The sequence below is a fragment of the Triplophysa dalaica genome, chromosome 23 (assembly GCF_015846415.1).
Source record: "Triplophysa dalaica isolate WHDGS20190420 chromosome 23, ASM1584641v1, whole genome shotgun sequence".
Taxonomy (NCBI): Eukaryota; Metazoa; Chordata; class Actinopteri; order Cypriniformes; family Nemacheilidae; genus Triplophysa; species Triplophysa dalaica.
The window spans coordinates 3847658-3871264 of record NC_079564.1 but is presented as its reverse complement, the minus strand read 5'-3'; the positions used below and the strand labels follow the sequence as shown (position 1 = coordinate 3871264).

General features: G+C 40.1%; 1 protein-coding gene across 1 annotated transcript in view; it reads left to right on the top strand.

Moving 5' to 3' along the window:
- Window positions 1-23391, top strand: part of bcl2a (BCL2 apoptosis regulator a) — a 38673-nt gene extending 15282 nt beyond the window's left edge. Inside the window, exon 2 of the mRNA XM_056738828.1 lies at window positions 19703-23391. Within this exon, the coding sequence (XP_056594806.1) occupies window positions 19703-19837 (135 nt within the window). The 3' untranslated portion in view covers window positions 19838-23391. The remainder of the gene's footprint in view (window positions 1-19702) is intronic.
- The last annotated feature ends 216 nt before the right edge of the window (window positions 23392-23607 follow it).

The following is a 23607-nucleotide window of genomic DNA, read 5'->3' as shown; positions in this document are numbered from 1 at the left end:
GTCAATGTTCCGTAACAAAATTTCTTTGGATAAATATATGTAGACACAACTGAGACATTTATTGACCTACAGTAATCTTAAAGAGCTCTTGTAATCTGCCTTTTGATTACACACTTGGGTGTCTTGGCTTGAGCAGTTTAGAATATTGTTAGGATCTCTCTAGGTGACACGTAAGAAGCAGTCGAATGAAGAGATTTCTTTGTTTACATCCATTCATTTTTCTTGTGACGTGTTTCTGTATCCTTTACTTGGTGGCTTTGCGTGGCTATGTTTCGCCATTTTTGGCGATTACGTCGATGGAACAGTCTGACAGTCTCGCTTTCTTCCTGTACACTTTCCTCTGGAAATGCAATGGTGAGCTCAGATGAAAGAATGTAACCCTGCCGGAGCTGCTGGTGGTGGGGGGGGGGTGGATACAGCAGAGGCCTGCACTCTCTCTGAACTTTCTCCTGATTTTCATGCGGAGGCTAGAGCTATCACCCTTTGTGACAGCGGGCATCGGTTTTGTTCTCATTTTCCGTTTTAGCTCACCTTCAGTTCGTCCCTCGCCCAGTTTTCTGTTCAAACAATGATTACCATGGCTGTTGCTGAGCAGAATTCAAATTAAGCCCGCACATTAATGTACCAACCAGATGCTAACATGCAGCCGACTTTGTGATTTGCACTTATTGAGTCACTGTGAAGTATTACCTTTTCCAGTTAGACCTTAGAACAAAGCTGAATGGCTTTGGCTTACAAGCTCTGCTCATCTGTCTGTGTGCCCATCGGTTCATATCAAATCCATTTGTGTAATCTGCTTTTTTTCAGACAACGAAAGGCTGAATTGCATTGGTTAACCGGAGTGCATGGAGGTCATTGCACTTATATAAATCTCTAGGAAATGAAAATGCCCACCTAAAACGTATTAAGCTGTCTAGGACACACTAGCATTATGTAATCCATGTTTAAAGCACGTATGTGTAAAGACTGTGCACTTGGTAATTTTATGGCAAGCTTGTGTACAGAATACGCTTTTTTATTTTGTGTGGACGGTTACATCAGTGCTTTCAGATGACCTAATCTGCAGGGATTTCGGAGAATAAAGTTACGTGTAACAGGGCCGAAAGAGGTTAACATTTTTTAAATGCATGACCAATGAGTCATTAGTGCTATGAAAATAAACACAAGACTTTCATATAAGGTGTCCCTCTGCCACGAGGCCCTTTAGGGACATTTCCCTCAGTTGCACAGGGTGACTCACACAGATGTGGGGGGCCGAACCAGGGGCCTTTTGATGCTTTGTTTTAATAGAGACAGAAAAACAGATGTTTTTCGTTCAGCACGAGCCTGTGTTTTGTTGTGTGGTCGAAGGGTATGCGCTCTGAGGTATCTGAATTACTCACTCTTTTAAAGTACATTGTGATGTACCTATACTTCACAATGTTTTGGTCTGTGCCTGCCTACATTCTGATGTCGGGAGAATCAGTTTCCCTTCACTGCGTATGTTACTTGTAGATTTAAATATGAAGCATGAATGCAGAGGCGGTTCTGATGATATCAAAAGCAGAAGTGCAGACAATGCTCGCTTCTGGAAATGCAGATGCTGCAGAAAAAAGAATTAAGTTTGATGTCATCAAGGGGTGATGGTCATCAAGAGTTGATGAGTCTGCAGCTCATTCAATTTGATCAAATTTTATTATTTTATTTTCATTGTCTGTTATTGTTTTTCTTAAACTTTACTCGGAAATGTTTTATTTGAACATTTAACTGGGCTCTGCACATCCAAAATATCTTATAAATTTCTCCATAAATGTTACAAAATATTTTCAGAATACATAATGGGTAGTTGACAAATATACCATACGTGCGTCCTATGGTGTGACAGCAAAAAATTACAAAACAAACCGGTAACAATACTGTTTATTCTGTATTTTATATTATTAATATTTATATTATAAAATGAGAGTATTTTTTATTATTATTATTTTTTACAGCTACTCCATATGACACATTTATTTGACATCTTCTCAAATAATCTGTTTTATTCTCACTAATTCTCACTAATGTCTTTTATTGTTATGACTTTATAAGTCAAAGTAAGTTTTTTAAAAATATATCATAATAAATAATTATTTTAACATAATAATGCAGTGTTTATATTGTCGCATTACACCTACACTAACACCATTACAAGTCATATAAAGAAGCAATAATGACGTATATCAGTACATCACGTATTTATGTCAGGCACCGTTTTGCTTTTTTTTGGGGGTTTAGCGGTTCAGCATCCCTTTTGTCTGGCATTTAATTAGAATTGCATGCTACTCTACGTAGAAAAGCCTTTCCAAGTACTAGCTGAGGTCGGCTTCCTGCCCAAGTCAGCTGATTCGAGATGTGTCTCTTTAAACCTTCGGTCACTTTTCTTACCGAGCCGAAGAGAAGCAGTTCTTCAGAAACTCAAATATAAACATTTGTTTTATAACAGGAAATCATTACCTCAGATGTGCGATTCAGTTTTGCTCATCGAGTAAGAAAACATGCCTTTTTTATTAGAGATGTTACTTTTGAATTTGAATGAAATGCCCTTCCGTTGATGAGTTTTAAGCATGCATATGAAAGAATTTAGCCTACTGACAACATGGGCCATGGACAAATTTGGGGTGGTTGTGTGTGTGACAGGGTGTAGAAACACCGTGATGATATGATATGATGATATCATGCACAGATAAAAAAATTGGACTTGAGAGAATGAGTGAAATTTTTTATTTTTATCTATTTTGGTCTGTTCGGCCAGCATAAGCACACATGAGATGATGTTTTGATACGGTGTTAAACCAAACCCCAAATACTCATCAGAGATCTTCAGAGATGATTACACCACATTACGATAGTTCTTATATGGCTGGGGCTGCTTGAGTAATGTTGAAGAAATGTATGTATTGTTTGGTTAATTGTCACTATTTCTATTCAGATCAGTGACATACGTGTTTCACTGTTGTACTGCAGTTCTCAAAAAGAAGCTATTTACCACCTAGTCAGATTATAACATTAAAGAATGTTCTCAAATGCAACTGGTTTGGCAAACTTACATGAAGTGAAAAGATCAAAGAAAATGTTTAAGTGCGATAAAGTCGTTTTTAGATGGAATATTTCATACAACCCTGACATGGCCCTTTGACTCTAAGAATACCGGTTGTGGTGAGACACATTCTAAGAAATAGGCTGAGGTTTAAGTACATTTCAGTAGATTTAAAAGAAATCAAAAGCAGGCACAGAGAGCATGTACTCGTAGCATAGCCAATGAGAAGCCAGCATAAGAATCAACCCCAGAAGCTTAAACCACCTAAGGATTCAGAAAGAAAAGACTGCATTGTGAAGTGTTGCATTCATGAATTTCAGATTCTCTTTCTAATCAGTTGCAGTTGAATTTTTTTGTAGCTCAGGGAAAGCTTTTTGAACGTGTAGAAAGCAGTGGTTTAGTATTTCCTCTCAGGTTTGGTTGTAATCTCAGGTGTGTAGTGAGTGTGGTAATGATCCAATTTCGGGGCTACACCACTGATCGAAGAATGGGTGCCTTTCGCTGACCCTGTGCGACCTTGTTTCGTTCTGTCTGCTTAGAATTGCGCAAAAATGCCATATGATTATGCGCTTCGGTGTTTCAATAATTATGTCACAATTGCAGGTCCACAGGGAAATAGATGATAATACCTTTAGTTGAAGGCTCAGGGCTTCCCTCGGAGCAGTAAGAATTGTGTTTGGATGAGGAATGCAGTGGTTAATTTGTATATATATCTCAATAGCATCACATCATTTATATTTGTTTCAAGGTTATGATGTAATGTTTATTTTCTACAGGCTTCATTCAGGGAATGTCGTGGCTTCAATAGGGATATCTACCAGCACAGATCCACCTCCACCTTGGTTAATATTTTCATCTGCATTTGATATAAAACTATTTCATTTGAATGATAAGATGTAAATAACAACACATCGATTTAATTCTTCTCTGGCTTGTTTCCATGTTTTCTGTTCTGCTGACTTAAACATGGGGAAGCACCTGGTAACGTCCCGATGATGCTACATTTACCACAGTGTCGTATGAACTTTCCAACATCTCAGTCTTTTAGCAATGGTGAAAACATAGCAGAAACCTACAGCAACTCATTTGTAGCATTTATGGAGATGAAAGAGTGCAACACCCTCGGTGGTGCTGAACGGAAGCTGTATCTGTGTAACTGAATTTATACGGTTTAAGGTCTTTTCTGTTGCACTTTTCGCCCACTGAGACTTAGAAATGGCTTAGATGTTGGCTATTACGTTACGACTCATTGTGCTGTTTCTTTTCGAATAGACTTAAAAAGATCTAATAAATTGTACTGTTGATCACTGAACGCTCTGTCAGCTTACACGTTTATATTACAAAGGTACTGTGCCGACAGGCTAACTAATGCTTGTGCTTACTAGCCGCTGGCCCACACAGCAAGTGGCGATATACTAACAAGGTCGTACTGAAGAAATAGCTCTGATGAAAACGTTTGATCTATGCCTTTGTGCCAAACGGTACCTTATTCTGCCCATGAGATCTTTAATGTGGAACAGAATGGAATGGCCTATGAGATCAGCGTGCTGGCCATTAGCCATGAAGTCATTAGCCAGTTCGACTTGTGTCGTAGGCACTTTGATTTTAAAGTTTCGGGTGGAAATAGAAATCATACTCCAGTAAGGTCGGTTGAATTTGTGTGTTTGCTGTTAATAGCTGAAAATGTAACAGACTTGTCAAATCAAAGCATGCATTGAACTTTCCAAAGCTAAATCGGAAAGCAGAGGTCAGATCCCCACCCAATCCCAGTATGGCCACAGGGTAAGCTCCATTTGCTATTTCCACAGCTGCAAGAACATCTTAACAAAGAGGCCCAGAAAGGGATGCCAACCAGCCCTCTCCTACGCTTGTAAGGAAAAAGAACCGATTCCCGTCAGCTTAGCCCAGAGAGACATGCTGAAGGAACACCAATAGCGCTTTGTAAAACATTACGCTCTCTTGTTCCTTCCCACCACAGAATATCCTTAGGGCCTGTGATACTTGCCATTTTGTTGACCCGCTGCAATAATTCGCAACCATGGTGCAATGGTTCACTCCCTTTCTAATTTTTTTTTGTGGTGTTCTTTCTCACAATGTAATTCATTGGATTTGGAATGACCGCCTGTCCTTTTGGCAAGGTGATATGAGTGTGGTGGCCATGACCTGATAGATAAGGCCACATTCCATCACACCAAGACAAGCAACTAGACTTTTGCATGGTTGACACTGCACAACAAGAAGGACTAAACTGGAATTCCATTAACAATGACAGAATGCACTCGGGCATAGTGACTCATCCATGATCCTGTTTAGGGGGACGTATGTGTTTGACAGGGTGCGTAGCGTGTCTATCGTGGGAAGCAAGCTCTTTGAAGCCTAAATGTAAGATCTGTATTGGGGCCAATCCTATTCTCTGTCCCAGCATCACCTCAGCCAAGCTCGCCCCCTCTCTCTCCCTTGAGCTGTCTACAGCATCGCATTCTCTCCTTCCAAACACCAACCACATACCCCTGTCCAAAAACACACGCAGTGAATGGCATTCTTGAGGTGTCCCACTGTTATCCGCAACCCCAGGAATGGAGCCACATCTTACCAATGCTCTAAATACTCTACTGCTCTTGGCTTTTTTTTGATGGCTTGTCTGAATTCAACAGAGGCAGTTTGTCGGATTATGTACCCGGTTGAACAGCAGATGTCTCACATGAAACATAAGCAAAGGATAAGAGGAATTTCTGCAGAGCAGACATCCATCACTAGATGAATTTCAGTAGACACACAAAACTCATCTGTGAGAACCACTGAAAAGCACAGTGTGATATCGACTTGGAATGACAGGAGTTGACCATGAATTGCACAACCACAGAGTGGGAAAACAACTTGAAATATACCCATATTACAGTACTTTTCTGAAAAACAGCATCAGCACTGCCGGTCTGTTACAGGGTTGTGTGTCATGTTCTCCAGCTGCTGCTGTTTTTCTATGCAAGTGTGTGTGTTTGTGAGAAAGAGAGAGAGAGAGAGGTCAATGATGGGCAAAAGGCCACTGTGAAGTGATCAACATGTTGCGTATGTGTGTGTGTTTTCCAGTAAGGCACATTCAAACCCCCCCACCTTCAATTTCTGGGCAGTCTACAAAATGCTGTCATGATTTTGATCACACTGAATCATCAGCGTGGACACTGAACACACAGTCCCGTAATCTGCAAATGTTCAAGTATCCAATACATTTTTTCTTGACAAATAGCATTATAAATCAGTTTCTCGCTTTTGCTTGCAAATTGTATTCATGCATGTAAATTCTCCTGATTGTAGACTTATTTAGTAAGTAGAAGTACGTCTGAATTAAGCAAGTTAGAATAATGATGAAAAGAGCAATATATTCACGCTATATTGTTGGTTCATCTAATTTGTACAACAAAAGAAACACAACGTCAGTATGGCTATTAGCAAGAAAGTAGACTAGAAATTATGAGTATTAAGAAGTACTATCTGTTTTGTTACTTTTATAGGTTGCATATCATCGCTGTCCTTCTGAAACCTTTTGATGTCCAAATTAGCTCTTTTTCAGGAGAAAAAAAACACGTTTTAACTGATTCCATACTGTGTTGTCATAGTTGACAATGCCTTTTAAATGCTTTTTATTGGTTAGATATTTGCAAAACCCAATGATAAACATAATGGGTGACTAATAATAATGATTTATTGCAAAAAATTAAATGACGAAATATGGAGATTTGAAGTTTCAGAATGACAGCAGCAAAAGAATAATCCTGATTTTGTGCATTGGGCAGTTTGGACTTGTGTCTCAACATATTTAGGTGAATTATGAGGCGTTGTTAATATAGGGAGTTTAAATCGTGGTTTATGTCCAACACGTCTTTTCAGGCATGATTTGTTTGTCATCAGCCATCATTTGTTCAGAAGTCTTGTAGGTTGTCATATCGTTTTTTGAGGATAGATACTGATAAACACTTACCCAAGCTTTTAGATCCACCTCATTCTTATGTGCTTTGTATATAGAGCTGACGTCTGCTATTGGCTGTTAATGTAATTTCCTCTTTGCCCTTGAGCAGGTTGATCAATCCAGATCTTAAGGTTTAGTTCCATTGACTTTCTGGGCTGGGAACTGATGATGGGAACTCGTCTGAATAACTCTGAGCTCATCATCCTCCCTTATATATAAAAGAGATGCTCCACCAGTTCAGCCAGGTCTCTGTGTAGCAAATTATAACCAGACTGGATTTGTCCTGGATGAGTTTGAGATGACCATGCAAATCAGTTCAACCTCACTGTGGTTATGAGATGATAGTGTGCGTCCATTTTTTGGAATCAGATTTGACGTTTTGATGTCTTCTCATGTTCTAAAGCATCCTGCATTTAGGAAGTATAAACTCTGTTTACAGGAAGCATGGACCCTGAGGTGGTCACAGTAGACACATCTGATCTATTGTGTGTAACACCATCTTAATCCCTCGCTAGATAAATAATTAATGTCCTGGTATTAGAAATAACAGAGGATGTATTTACAACAGTCATCAGGATATTAAATTATGCATGATCGACACTGATAAACATCAGTTTTTGTTTCACGAATGGACCATCTTTTAATTTCACGGTCTTCAAAACTGTGACATTTCAACTAGCTTAAAAGAAAATATGATAAGTGTTAACAGAGTCAATTGAGCATTAATTGTAGACTTTTATAATGTGGGGAGTCAATAAACAAAATTGTATTCGTAGTTATTGGCTCATTTGCTTAGAATATTAGCCTCATGAGGCAGTTTTTATGATTTCTTATTAGAGCTTGTTTTTGTTGTGCAACTGCTCTATGGACTTTTAGTTAATGAACTTTGTTGGTGCGGATAACAGGATAATGGAAACTAAGAAAAAAGAAGATTCAATAAATGGCACAAAGCAGGATATTGAATAATTGAATCGTTTAATCGTGTTATAAAAGGCCTCAATACAAAAGCCTGAATAGGTATTTGATTTCAAAGGGTCCATTATAGCAGTGTTAGGAAGTGAGCACTTGTGATCCCTCACGCAATCATACAACTAAAGACCAAATAAGCTTATGCAAATGTATCCAATAATTCTACGTTTGTCCAGACAGAGCTGGCATATGAAAATCTTGTCTTGAATATTTTTGCAGCTTTTTTATGTCAGAAAGTTGCTCTTTGTTTCGATCTCGAATTGGTCCATTCTAAAGATGTAAATGCATTGTTTCTCGACCATTTCTCGGTTTCCCTCCTTGTGTTCAGGTTTATGGAACCCAAGTTTGGCTCCGCTGCTGGGAATGAAACCAGCGAGGCGTAGGCTCACGAAACTCCAAAATTCCCCTTCTGACTTTACAGTGACGTTCAACCTCAGCTATTTGACCAGCCATTGTGCAGTCTGCTTTCTGAGAGCATACTAAAAATATTTCTATCTTGTTCAGTTTCTTTACCCTTTCTTTCCCACTCTTTCTGCCTTGGGGGAGGGATTTAGTTGCCAACCTCCTGGGCTTGGAACCTGAGAGGTGATGGTAATTCTGATTTGGTGCAATGCCAGGACCCGGAATCTCTGGTTCAGACTTCAAACAAGACTCCGCACTATTGTGTCTACCCCTACCCTTTCTAACCACCCAGCCCTCCCCTTGGTGTTGCTGTTGCACAGAAAGATGACACCAAATACGCCTCTTTTCAAATCCCAGCTCTATGCATGCGACCAACACGGAAGGCAGGAAGAGAAAAGGAGAGATGAAGAGTGGATCATAGGTATTGCATGGCGGGAGGGAGGGGCTTGTTTGAAGGACACTGGCGTGCAAGATGTTAGTTGGGAATTCTTCGTTTTCTGAAGCTGGGGTAGCTTGAGCAGAAAAATGATTCATGCATCTGACAGTTTTTTTGCTGTTCTCGCAGATCAGGCCAAGCGTTGGCTAGCTTCATTAGGACGGGCAGACGGTTCAGAAATGCATTTCGGCTGTCAGCGTTTAACACCTCGCTCAGATGAGCCTGTCTGCTCCCTTGCAGGGTGCTGCTGGAATGAAGCGCTTCGGTGAGAAGTCGCCTGTGAACGTGCTCTCCACGCTGCGGCTGCATGCTCAGGGATTTCACCTCATGCAAATGAAGCCCGTCCACGGCATGACTCAGAGTCTCCGTTTCAAACCCCCACACCCAAACACACAAATAAACCTCTCTCTACAGAAAGCCCTGATTCGCACATTTCAAACCACCGACTTGATGCTTATGTAAATGCCCGTCCCGGTTGTACAATGCCATGGTTTGCTGGTTACAGTTAAACTCTTCACATGACTTGTTAAAACATGTAAAAGTGATTTCACCTTTTCAGAGTTCCTGTAAATCATTCTTGTGCTGGTTTATGAGTGATGGCTGTTGTAGTCATTCTTAGATACTGGGGTTGTTGCACCTCACCTGTTGTATCCAACAAACAAGCCCTAAACTCTAAATGGTGTCAGGTTTTCCATTACTGTTAATGCAGAACTGGATCAAGGATGAAACGATTTTTGGAGTTCATGCTTAATGTGATTTACTCTGGTAGGACATGTTCCTTGTTGTTGGTCCAGGAACCGCAACACGGAAATTAAAGATCTTGGCTTGAATTTCTTGGACACAATAATTATTTTATTTTATTTTAGTCTTTAAATTGTCAGTTGACGTAGCTTAAAAAGATGAAAATTCTGTCATTTACTCACCGTCAAGTTTTGCAAACCTGTATACATGTATTTGCTCTGATGAACACAGATAATGATATTATGAAGAATATTAGCAATTTTCAGTTCTGGGACATCATTGACCACCATAGTAGGAAAAATGTAAAGGGTTGTCAAAGGTCCCCCAGAAAGGTTTGCTTTCCTAAATGCATCAAAATATCTCATTTTGTGTTCAACAGAAGAAAAAAAATGCAGTATTTTTTTCTAATATGGTAGTGAATGATATTTTGGAACTGAAAATTGCTCACATTCTTCCAAGTTTCTTTCTTTGTGTTCAACAGAACAAATTGTTTACAGAATTTCAATTTTTGGGTGAACTATCCCTTTAATATCTATATTTCAGCAATTTCTAAAATTCTTAAGTACCTATAGAGTAGTATTGCATTGAATAGTAATTAGTTTGATCACATATATAAAAGATCGATCCAGCTTTGATTGTTTTCGAAATCATACGGCGCGTGCGGGGGGGACAGGCTGAACTACGGCACATTGCCAACAAAACGCAGACATCAGTTTCACTCACCACATGCGGTTCATGTCCTGGGACAGCTCCATATCAGTTTCAAACACACTCCAAATCCAGCATTATATCCACTCTTTATATAACATTCATCACCCAAATACAGTGAACAAACAAACACCTGATCTTCGCGAACGTATATTCTCTCTATCCTGAACACAAGTGAAAGTGACGTCTGCACATGCACCTTCTCCTGCTCTCCTTGGTGGGCATGCCGCGTTCTTTTCCGGGAGAGTTGTCCAATAATGGACGAAGAAAAGTTGGTACGAAACAAGTTTTTTATGTTCGAAAAAAACTTTACGATACCTGTACGATTGTATCGAGCACAGAAATACTACTTAATACGCCAAACTTGTTTTTTTACAAGTTGACAATGTTAAGCATGAGAAGACAGCACGTTTAACATTATAAAGAAGTCAGAATCCATGACACACCATTGCAAGGAATCTTTAACTGATAATAGTTTTTGACTTCATTTTTTCTTTTACCATTAGATTTTTGTTAGAGTTAGGAAAATATTAAGATTTAGCTATGATTGTTTGACTGTAATGGGAACGGGAACATGTTCTACTTCTTACCTAATAATGAGTCAATTATTCCATTAATCCGAGTGGATTTTCCAAATTAAATGAAATAAAATTAATTTGCATGTGACGGCAGTTACATCATCAAAGTGGGTATTTATCAGGGGAATTTCCTCTGTTCAGTCCTGGGTCAGCAAAACACAAAACACTGGACCAGATGTCTGTATTAGAATACCCCTGTTCATCTTTATCTCCTTTCCTCCCTCATCTCATTTCACCCCTTTTTTATCATTCTGTTCATTTCTCTTTGTGCTCTTTCATCCATGATCCTCCTGCAGTCGTATCATTTTCCTGTTGAAGTCTGTCTCTCTTTTTCTGATGATTTGTTTCTGCTATCTGAATGCCAGATCTTTAGCATGGCCTAACCAGCACCCTCCTTGCTTGATTTAGTACCTGCTTCTTTGTGTTTACAAAACACTTGGAATTCCCCCGTCCCTAACCACCAGGTCGAGTTTTTTCGCCATGGTGAGGGTAACAGTTTTAATGGTAAACTAATCATGTTTGGCCTCGTGTTTACGAATTTGCTGGATCAAAACTGGCATTGCCAAAGCGTCACCTTTATCATCATCTGATTTTTCCATACTGTCATATTTGCCTTTTGGTTGATGTTTCAGTCCAGTGCAGTCTATAAATAGCTCAGCTGTGTGCAGTAATTGAACTGTGGGTTTCTTAAAAGAGTGCGGTAGTTGACTATATGGATAAGACCAGATTTCTTTTTCAAAGCAGTGTGCATGTGTAACAGCTACCGTTGACTCTGGAATCGTGTGTTGTGAAAACCACTAAATGTAAAAAAAAAATGGACCCACTCTTGTGTTTGGGTAGGTGTAGGAGGAAGCTGTGGAGTGGGCGAAGAAGGAGGCACACCCGTCACATGTTGGCATGTGTTGTGCCTGTCCTAATCTGTGGTTTGCCCCCCATATCCCCCGACACTCACCACCCTAAATGTTTTTCTAACTGAACATGGAAACCAAAAAAATTGGTATATAAAAAGGTGTTGAGTTTGCATAAGTGCCTTAGATAAAATAATACGACTTTATAAGGCTTTTTTAATGACTTTACCTACCATGTTGTACAGTGTGTAAGCATGTCACACGTTAGAGTTTTTATACTCTTTTTGATCAAATAGAATAGGTCGGCCCTGCTGCGTTTGGCATTTTCCAAAGGCATTGTTACCCTTTCATGAATGAATTCTGACAACCTCAGTGATTGTTTCCTAGGTGTTTTTATTTCTTGTGTGTTTTTATCTCGCTTAGTTAATGTTGTGAGAGAAAATGTGACACTTTATACACAAAGATTGTGAGTGGATGAGTAATAAAGTGTTTAAATATGAAAACAGCCTGGGAAAATGAAGATCAGTCAGTTCACACGGGGAGTTGCAGAAAACTGATGTTTATGGTAGAGGAATGCCAGAAAACACCACACAGCTAAATAACACAAGTTATTGTGAAGAATCATGCATGACTTATACATTTATGCTAAATGGAACATTACAGGTTTATCTGACGTTATAAGAACTTATATATGCCACTTTAAACAAATCTATTAGATTCACATTTATCTAATGCGACAGATTTTCTCTAAACTATCTTATGTATTGTTAAACATTACGATTTTGGACACACTTTTAATTAAAGCGACATACAGTGCAATTAGGCTCTTCGTTTCATCTGTATGTTGGTTCTCTGGGAATCAAAATCTACTAATAAGTTAGGCAACTTTTTTAAATTATTATATACAGATTTCCCTATGGTAAAAAAAAATATATTGTGCGAACACTGAAAAAACATTAGTATAATGCCAAACTAAAGAGCATGTGCCAAAATCAAAAGGCAGTCATTAGAGGGATGATGAGTAGACATCCTCACTTCTCGACACAGTCGGGTTGGCCCATCCATGACTGCAGGGGCCCCTGCGGTCGTTTTCAGTACTGGAGTCCTCAGGGTGCCACATCACACAGGCGGAATCAGTTGGAGAATTTGGGAATGCAGAACCGCTAGCCGACGTGTGTGTTGACCAGAGGCTTGACTTTGATGTGGATGCCATGAGGCCTGCGTTCTGTATCCCAGTGTACCTAACTCTTCATAAGCCCCCCAGATCTGTTGCTATTGGAAAGGAAGAAAATGTTTTCTACTGGATAAGCAGTTTGAAACCCGATAAAGCGTGTTCACGTGTTTTTTTGCACCGGGGCTACATGTGGAAAGCATCTTTGCGGAGAGGAACTTGCAATTACTTTTCTCCCTATAAATGCAAAAATAGCACTCTGCTTAATGAAAATCAATAGAGGAACTTTTACTGCTCAAAGTGAATGTAGTTATGAACGGATCTAAGCATTAAAAGTATCTTTTAAAAAGAACTGCAGGTTTGCGAAAGACCTACTTAAAAGAAATGTATAAACAGTCTGATGTTGGATTTATAATTAGCATCTCCAGAGATCTCTTTGTGACATGCAGATATTTTCTGACTGCTCGTTCATGCATATTCATATTCGTTCTATATAAATCTTGTCTATCTTTAATTCAAATACTTAATACATAATATGTAGACAAGAGCATAAATCTGGTACCCTGTGTTGACAATTTTTTTCCTTGTAGTGTACCATTTTATGACTAACATTTGTAACGTTTATTGCTGTTTTATATTTTATCATTATACATTGTATTTGGTTTTTATATCCAATATTGTTCTCTACACAATCTGACTGCACCGTATACCTAAAAAAAATAAAAAATCAATACTCTTTTTGGTTGCAGTAGATTTATCTAGATACGATTTAGAAAGTGAATGATGAAACTTGCTTCAGGCGGCGTATATAAAATAATTTGATGTTGAATGGCTGGTAGACAGAAAATGTGTCGATGAGAAAAAAGAGGGAAAGACTGAAAGAAAATGCATGAAGGGGTGCATGAATAATGCTGTTAAATGTTGCCTTGCCTGTTTCACTGCAATGTCATGCGTTTAATGGATAGCTGTTACCTTTATTTTCATGTGCATCAGATCACAAGGTTAAGGTGCAATCTTCCTCCCCAGCTCCACTCTTCTCTGTCACCGCCCATATTTCAGACCTGATGGCTTTGACCTGGTGAGCCTTGGAGATTGGCCACACAGCGGGATGTGGACTTTGGAGAGCCCGGAGGAATATTTTATTGCTCAGAGGTTGCGCCTTCAATGCTCAGGAGGCTTTATGTTCTCTGTTTAGTTTAAGTTGTTTATCTTAGTTATTAAGGAAAAAGCGACACAGTTGTTTACATTCAGTAGAAATATAGAACTGAGATGCAGATTGCAGCATTGCTCAGATAATATCACCTTGGTAGAATTTAAAAGCTTTATTTTGTTCATATTTACTTTCTATTGCAAGACATGCTGTCTGAGCATATCTGGACGTACCCCAGTAATCTCACGAATATGTTTCTCAGGAGAAATATCTGAAAGGCAGAAGACTTCTATTTTAATCCAATTGCCGTACAGGACAAACAATTGAGATTAAAGAGATCCGATTTGGGATTTGCCTTTCCGCTGGGACAGAAAGTGTGGTGGGGGTGTGGGCTAGTAAGGGTCAAATGCCATTTTACTCTAGCATGGACCACCCTGTATGTATTAAGGATTTGGCCTTGGCATAGAGCTCCAGTCGTGTCCAATCTGTCTCTCCTCTAGGTTTCATGGTCGGGTTTTCCTTCCTGCTATTGCTAAACTCTGCAATTTCTGTTGCACGTGGGGTTCTGATCCTGTTATACTGCTGAACATAAAACACCCAGTCTGTTTGGTAGTGATGAGATTCTCTTTGGGCAATAGGGTTCATAACCACAGTCTCATTTATAATGAATATGATGATGCGTGAATCTGTTCGCCATCTGTGGCAGACGGCAGGTTCATCCCCCTGGTTACGCAGGCAAAAAAGATTTGTTTTCTAGGCTGATGATTTATTAAGTCGGTACTGTTGTGATTGAAAAGTCTCACAAACATGGCTGATTCACATTCACTGGTCAGTTCCCATCTGCGTTTTTAATATGCATTTTAATTAAAATGATTCCTTTTGCATTATGTGTGCGTGTGAGTGAAACTACAGTCGATTCCTTTGTCCAATAATTCCTGTTTGTCAAAGATTCCTACTGCCAGATATATGGTAAGGGAAAAACTGTTTGATTCACAGATGTTTGTTTGAATGTTTAAGCGTATATGAGCTAGGATCAATGTCTTGTTTTCCAATAAATAAATGTATTAAAGATTTTAAATCAGGTTTTCAAAATTATTTGACTTTAGGGTAGAATCAATAAATGTTTTACCCTATTGACAGTTTTGTTTGATTGTTAAGCACAATATTTCTTAGGTTGGCCTTCTTTAAAACAAACTTTAATGTTCTATGTCACATATTTAGTGGATAACATGACAGGAGTACTGAAAATGAAACAATTGAAAAACTTGAAAATCCTTTTTGGCGCGTTTACACTTTAGTGTTGATTTCTAAAAATCTCCACCTAGAATACAAAGCAGATTCATCGAATGTGATGTGTTGAGGATTGTCATTCCGCTGTCTGGAAACTTGCTGCAGGTATCACTCTCATGAACTTCAGTTGTCCTGTGGTTTACAGCTTTTCCATTATGACAGACACAAACACTTGTCTCATTGAATGATGTATGAGGAAGGAAGCATGGGTGCTTTCCCGAGCGAAGAGGCTCCTTTCGAAAATTCATGAGATTTTTTTTGTGACGACAGAAGTCATAACGAACTTGTTCCTCAGTGACACCGGAGACGAGAAACCAGGCAGAACTCTTTTTGTGCTTGCTTGCTATCTTCAAAGGAGAAGTATGAGTAATTCTGTAGTTTCCTTCTCCAAGCTATTCTGGGTCAGCTGGCTCTGCATTAGGTCATGTCTTGGGCTCACGCTCAGTTCGGAGAATGTGAAAACATTATCTAACTTCACACGGAACGCATGCCTTACAAGGCTGTATAGTGTTGTGTCCTTATTTTTCATGTTTTTCTACATAAACCATCTTTCAATTGCGGCTGTGCCCATCCTGAAATTGCAACACACTACTCTAAACCCCATTACCACAGGAAGCCTTGTGGGGTTCTGTTAGGCTTTTGTGTCCTATGTTGACACCCACCGACAAAGCGTCATTTTTTAGTACTGTTGCGTCTGGCATATCTGACCGATTCTCCACAGGATGGACAGAAATAGAGGCTAAGGAAGCGGTGGGCTAGTATATCTGTGAGCGAGTACTGCGTTTCACAGCACCCGAATGTTTGAAGATGAGGGGCGTTAGACATCAACGTCTAACGGACGTCAGTAACGAACTTTGTGAATGAGCTGAAGAAATCAGCAAGCTGCACACAAAGCGACCGTTGTGACCGTTGTGTACTGCGTTGGTCACACACGCCTGAATGTTTTCAAAGTTTTGAAAGGGTTTATGCATTCACTTCTTAAAAAAAGTGAGGTGAACATTACAGTATACATTATTGATGTATGTTGTACTAGTAGCTACTATGTGCCAAAATACAATTATTACTCATATACGTCATACAAGTACTGTTTTATTTATTGCTAAATGTATTTTGTGGTTCATTATATTTTTTTGAGATTCTATTTGGGTCAAGCTTACATGCCATTATGAAACTTTAGTTAAGAGTTTTTCAGAAGTCCACATGTGCTTTGAAACGGCACTAAAAGTGTATCCACGATAGCAACATCAGTTGTTGATTATTGCTATCAATTTTGGCCCGGAACATCTATAGTGATACAAACAGCCAAATCTGTTGTCCTTTTGTGTCCATTTGTCGGTTTCTTGACCGTATAATTACCAAGTCACATACAACGCGATAAAAGCGATAATCATTTAACATCTGCTTGTTTTTCTACCTGTCTACCAGTACCTGTGTGTATGCTGTTTGGGGGACATGGCTGTTTTTGGAGGCCATTAGAGGCGCTAAGCAAACACTGAGAGTATGTTTAAACACTGGGCGGAAGCTGCCCTAACGAGGATGTTAACCAATCCAGGGGGGGAAAAAAGGGCACACAGGGACGTGGACACGTGGCCGTCAACACCTCCCCGCTTGGTCCTGTCACTTCAGCTGCTGATGGGGCAGCCAGGGCTCTCGTTTGTGCCTTCGTTTCCGCGGCAGCAGTCAGACGTGCCCGGACGTCACCCGGTCCCTAGTAGGCTGCCGGGGTTTGACATCTCCACTGGCACTAATTTGTGTAGCTCTTATTAGGATGTATAGCGAGCTCATTTCCAGCTATTGTTACAGTGCTTTTTTTGTCATTATCTGTCAAATCCGACCCTCTGCGTCACCCCCCTCTGCCTCGTGGCTCTGTGCCAGGTGTTCTTATAACCTGTGCGGACAGCCCAGAGAGAGAGAGAGAGAGAGAGAGAGAGAGAAGAGAGAGAGAGAGAGATGGTAGATAGATAAATATGAGGGAGAACAGCAGAATTGTGTTTAGACATGGTAAGGAGCTTTTCTCTTGATAAGAAGGTTGGCGGGCGTTGTTAGTGTTACAAACAAATGGTGCGCCTTGCTCTTGTGTCATGGTTAAATATACTCAGTTTGTAAGTGGAATTAACCATGACCTCAATGTGGCACGGGACGATGCTTTGTAAAGTGCATGGAGGAAGGTTGCTGCTTTACCAACGCATAGAAAAGAGAGACTAGATGGAATTTGATTGTTTCAAGGTTGCTCTCTTTTAGACAATTAAAAGTGTTTAATAAAACGTTGAAGTGATTGTTCATTCAAAAATTAAACATGTTTCGCCCTCTTTTCATTTTAAACCTGTATGACTTTTTCTTCTGCAGAACACAAAAGATATTTTAAAGAATCTTGGTAACTGAACAATGGCGGTCACGACAACAATAGCGGTACCAATGGGTACCGCCGTGGTTCGCTTATCAACATTCTTCAAAATAGCTTCTATTGTGTTCTGCAGAAATGAAAAAAGGTGGAGTCAATTATGACAGGTTTTTTATTTTTAATGTATATAACAATAAATTACAGTACAATAAAACAGTGTTCATCAGATTCTTTTCTTGTTTATGTGCTGTCCACATTTATTTGGTATGTTTATGCTTTCACTGTATGTACTGTAGTGTGCTTGACTATTATTATTTTAAAGAATTTTAGGAGAAGCATCTGATGTACTAACCAAGACCTCGATAAAATTCCAGGAGCCATAAAAAACCTCTCGGAGAGGATTCTAAGATCACTATGGATTTATTTTATGAAATTGCTTTTGTTATCCACGTATTGCATGTTGCTCTGTTACCTCCTTTGTAAAAGCAGATGGCATCAGGTTTGATTGGTTTGGTCCGAACCCAAGTTAGATTCATTCTCTCTCTATTCTCGCAGTACTGACTCATAACTCATATTAATGGCTTTGAAGACATTGATAGCTGCTTTGTTGCAATGTTAACACTAGGCCTGAGAATACTGTTTACCAAGTCTCTATTCCCAAAATACCTGTCAGCTCACTGTCAGTTCTACTTCATCTGATGTTTTTGGATTCTTATGCTCTGCATCCAAGCACATGGCAGAAATTCACCTTGCTGCTTTCTCTCTGTTTTTCCAACAGAAGTTGTCTTGCCTGTGAAACATAGAATAATGTAATTCAAACAGTTGGGCGTAGGGCTGCCCCCTCGCTGGGCCAACCAGGGCCCGAGCGGCGCCTGCAGGATGATCATCCTTCGCTGTCAGTCACGATAAAACCAAGGATTTTACGTATTGAGAAAGGAATCGCATGCTACGCTGGGATCTGGAGATCAAGAGCTGGGGAGAGAGACACGCTTATGTTTTAGCTCTTATTGTCTCTTGTACAGGAGTGTATGGGGGGGATGCTGGGACGCACACATGCGCGGGCGTAAATGCAAACATGCGTTCACACATCAGCGCCCACAATCACCTACTTGTTTACACAGGGGGCCGATACCTCACCCAGCTTTGCCAACAACCTCCATATCGACGGTATCACGTGGTTGCGTCAGAAATATCTCGTCGCAAATGCGACCCAGGGCAGTGAATTCTCCTGGAAATGTCTCGAAATGGGGCTGTCCCTCATTTTATCTGCTAGCTATTCATTTACGTTGTCTGCTCTAGGGGAAAGAACCTAATTATTTCCTTATAAATGGCCCCGTAAATACGAGCGGTTTCTGATGCCAAATGCAGATGAGCAGTCGTATTGGAGAGAAGGCTGCACAGACGCGTGAAAGATGCTTTGGTCGGTCCACAGCGAGTCTGGCTGCGTTTTACATTCACAGCTGGAGAAAGAAACAGCAGAATTGGTTGTGCGTAGGAGTGGATGCCCTGGCACTGAAGCACCTTCTTTCTTCCACTATTTCCTCTCTCCTATCTCTCTATGAGTGGGCTCACAAGGAGTCTGGCTCAATGTTATGGATTCGAGCTGTCTTCTTTTGTTTGTCTGTGCTCTCGATCTCTAGACGTGTCTCTCTCTCCGGGCTGGACGGTCTCCCGGAGGAATTTGGCTGCACAGATGTGGAGTGTCTGTGTTGAGGAGGAGGGATGTGCTTGTCTCTCCTGAGAAATAAGCATCTTTTTTAATATACGTGGCAATTAGACACACAGAACATTATAGACCTCCTTTTATATATGTTTAGATCTTCAGACACTTGTTTGATTTATAATTTGGTTTGGTTTATAACAATGGATTTTGGTCAGATTTAGGGCTTCTGGGTTTGTTTCCATGTAACCGATGGTCATGTTTAATGCATTTTCTTTTGCACCATTGCAAGTTACAGATGTTGTGACTTCTAGAAATTAATAATCATTTCCCCTATTTTGAAATATTTATGTTTCTAATGCTCTGCTCTCTTTCCTCTATCTTAGGATGCCTTTGTGGAGCTGTACAGTCAGCCGAGAGACTCTGCGTTTCACCCCTTTTCACACCTAACCAAAGTGCTTGGACTGGCAGCGCTGGGTTTGGCAGGCATGACCATCGGAGCCTTCTTCAACCAGAAGTGACGACAACTCGAGACTCCTGTTTATCTCTTTCTCTGTCCGTCTCTCTCCTCCAGCTTATCAAAGCGTCTCTCAGGGCTCGGCTCAGCACCAGTGCCCTTCAAAGGTCCGCCGCTGATCCGATGCCCCTCAAGCCACAAGGGCTCACACGGCGACGACAGCGCTTTACGAATAAAGAACGAAGTCGCACTGGGACGTTTCTTCACTTTGATTAAAATGCTTGTCACTGCCATGTACAGCCACAGTCGCACACAGAGACAAACACACAAAACACACACGCTTCAAAATGGACAAACTTTTTGGCTCTTGAAAGCTTGTTTCGTTTGTACAAGTACAGAGAGATTTTTTAAACCATGCTTTTTTACTTTTGATATGGTTTTTTTTGCCATTTTGTAGCACGAATTTGTATCAAAAAGAAGAGGAGAAAAAAGTTTGCCGGAATGAATGTAAATAAGTTCTTCGCTGTCTGCATGCCTGGAGAAAGAAACTCCTTTCAGCTCGAGTAATTTTGCATGACGTGGTCTCGGAGTAGGCCGCCTCCCCTTCTGTGTTGAATCAGGGTGTTTTTCTGTCTATCTCTCTGTTGGACGGACCTCTTGAGATATGCCTACAAACCAACAGATGTTGAGCATATCTCATTAAAAAGATCCTCTTTGATTCGCTCTGTCTTTCTGTGTTTATCAAGAACAAACAACGCACAGAGAATTGAACAGCGGAATGCAGACAAATGGTCATCACGATGTCATCTTGGCACGGGACGGAATGTGGACATAGATCTGCCATTTGAATGTAAAGACTGGAATTGTGGAAGTTTGACTTCATAGAAGCAAAAGCGTTTCCTTTGTATATTGTATATTTGTATGTCTTTGTTTATGTGTCTAATTCTGTTGGTTTTTCCAGAATATTTAATGGGATAGCTCACCCAAAATAAATATGATGTCATCATCTGCCCAACTGCATAACTGTCCTTTTTGATGAAGCTCCAGTCCCCCTTCAATCCAATATAATGGAAAATTAAGTGTCGATTCAGCGATTGGGTAAATGATGAAATGATTTTTATTTTTGGGTGCGATATTCCTTTAAAAATGAGGATAAATTCAAGTTGTCCAGTTATCCATCCAATATTCTGTAATAACAGAGGGTATCGTGTACATGGACGTCTGTAAATAGGTTGTGTTGAGAGAGCTGGGCTAGGCTGTGTTCTGGTAGAGATAAAGCGGGCGGGTCCGCCAGGTGTGTGTGCATATCTGCAGATGAGACGGACAGGTGGGGGGCGGCCGCAGCTGGGAACAGAAGTTCATTCAGCCTGGCATGATAGGCATGCAGGTCGCCACACAATAGACACTATAACTCACAGCACAGGTGTCTTTCCCTTCTCCCCATCGTGCAGATTATCTGGCTGACCTGTTAGATCACGGGCCTCTGATGCTTTTTTGTGCAGTAGATTTTCGGCTGCCCCATCAATCGCATAAAACCAATCCGTCTGCTATGACTTCCGCCGGGAGAGTCTCATCTTTTCCATCTCAGTGTGTACCAAATGGGAGGGTTGATTTCTCCTTCACAGGAACATATGGAGACATCGGCATGTCCGAATGTCCTTTTTGTCCTTCCAGCATTCTTCAAAAATTGCAGGTGTAGAATCCAGTGTTAGACCTTGCTGTCAAGCTGCTTTTAATGATATTTCAATTTCTTTGTGTTGAGCTAATTCTGTGTTAAATGTGAGCTATTGCTTAAATCTGTCTCCAATTCATTGTTATTGTTTTACAGTCTCTGTAGATATCAGCGAATATAACACAAACACCCGCCACGTCTAACTTATTTTCAGCCTCTGAATTTAAATGTACGAGAGATTTAACAAAGTCTACACAAAACTGTTGTTTTTGCTCTCGGAACTCATATGAGTTCAGGGTCACCTTTAAAAGCAAGGGATGTTGGATTATTCATGGAATGGCTTTATCTAACCTAACACAGCTCTCTCAAGTGTTTAGCGGTACAGAAATAACAATGCATATCTTATAGTGTACTATTGCTGCACCCTGTATTGGGCTGCGGAGAACTGTCTCTGAATATATAAAGAGAGTTTGATGACTCGCACTGTAAGATCGTTCACTTTAGCTGCTAAAGATCAATGTAAGACCACAGGGGTTGCAGTCCCCGTTGCCTCACCATTTGAAGCTGCTTGTGGATGAACCAGCATATAACTGCCAGAGCTGGAGCGGAAGTAGTCCATCCACTCCTTAAGTCTCACTTTTCCTCCGGATAAGAGAAAATGAGACGACTGTCACAATCAGACTAGCACCTACTTGAGTGTAAGAGGCCTTGTGCGTCAATCTATTTATAACCAATAGATTGGATTGAATCCCCCGCACCTTTTAATAAGGAAATTCACATTCGGTCTTGCAGGTGGATGTGTGATTTTACGTACAAGTTCATTCCGTTTTTATTTTTATTGTGGTGCATTGCACAGCATTTTTAATCCCCGTGAAAACAGACATATTGACATTGGAGATACGAGGCAGGTGAAGATGGAGAGTAAACTAAAAACTGTGTAGCTCCTGCATAAATACAATATTTGATTTAACAGCCACATGTAGATTTATCTATTTAAAATTCTCTTTTATGTCTTTTCAGAAAAGAAACCTGAATGTAAAAATTGTATAGTTACCCACAATGTGTTCTCAGCTATTGCTCACTTTCAAAGTGTCTAATGGATTGTAATATAAGAAAGAATCTCCATCTGTCAGTTCTTTCATTCATTTTTACCATTTGAATGGAAAGAGGATGTGCACGTGCCTCGCATTCAGACTGATAAATATGGAAGTGATATTTAAACTGCAGAACGAGGGGTTTTCCATCTGGACGGTCATGTTCTGCCGATCTGTTTAGAGTAAAACTGCAGTTACTGTCTCCATGGTAGCGCTGGTTTGGTGTTTAACCATGTTATATACATTCTGCATGAGCGCATTCTTTCATCTCAAGCCATACAGCTTCATTTTTCGTGTTTCAGCACGATTTACACATTGTGTTTAATAAAGATGACACATCTATTCCGAAATTATCACCCCCACCCATCGCATCAAATAGAAATGATTACAAGCAAAATGTGTATTTATTCGTCGGCAGCTACTTTTACGCATCCCACTTTCAGAGAGCAACAGAAAAAAAAGAAATCGATTTTTTGACCCGATTTCTTTCTTTTTAATGACTTTGCTGCCATACCTTCCCCTCATATATCACATAACCATTAACATGTAGCAAAATATCCGGGGGAATTTTAATATAGAGACTGAATATTCCCAGTTTCTATTTGATTTTCAAATTCTCATTTTTCCATCATTATCCTGTTTGTCTATCTGTTTTGTACACTCTCAAATGCACCCAGCATGTAGCGCTCACAAGCAATTGTGCACCATTGTCCTTCTTTGTTTTTGTGACCCTTTTTGTTTAATTTATCCTAGCACTTGTGAGTTTTAACGTGTCGATATTATTTTGTACCCATGTCACAAGCTAACAGTTATGTGTCCTAATTAAATAAACCTTGATTTATCATCTGAGAAGAGCCTTCACGGTCTACATCATTGGGTCGGAAACTCCAATATGCCGCTGCGCAGTCTGTCACGTTCTACTGTACTCCAAATTGAATTCAGCAAGGGAATAATTTTATCAGGCTGGCTGTGTAACTGGGAGTCTTTAAGGCAAGAAAAGGAAAAGATTGGCAACTGTGTCTCACGAGAGTTGTGGATTTAACCAGTCAACACATCTTTCTGTTTAAC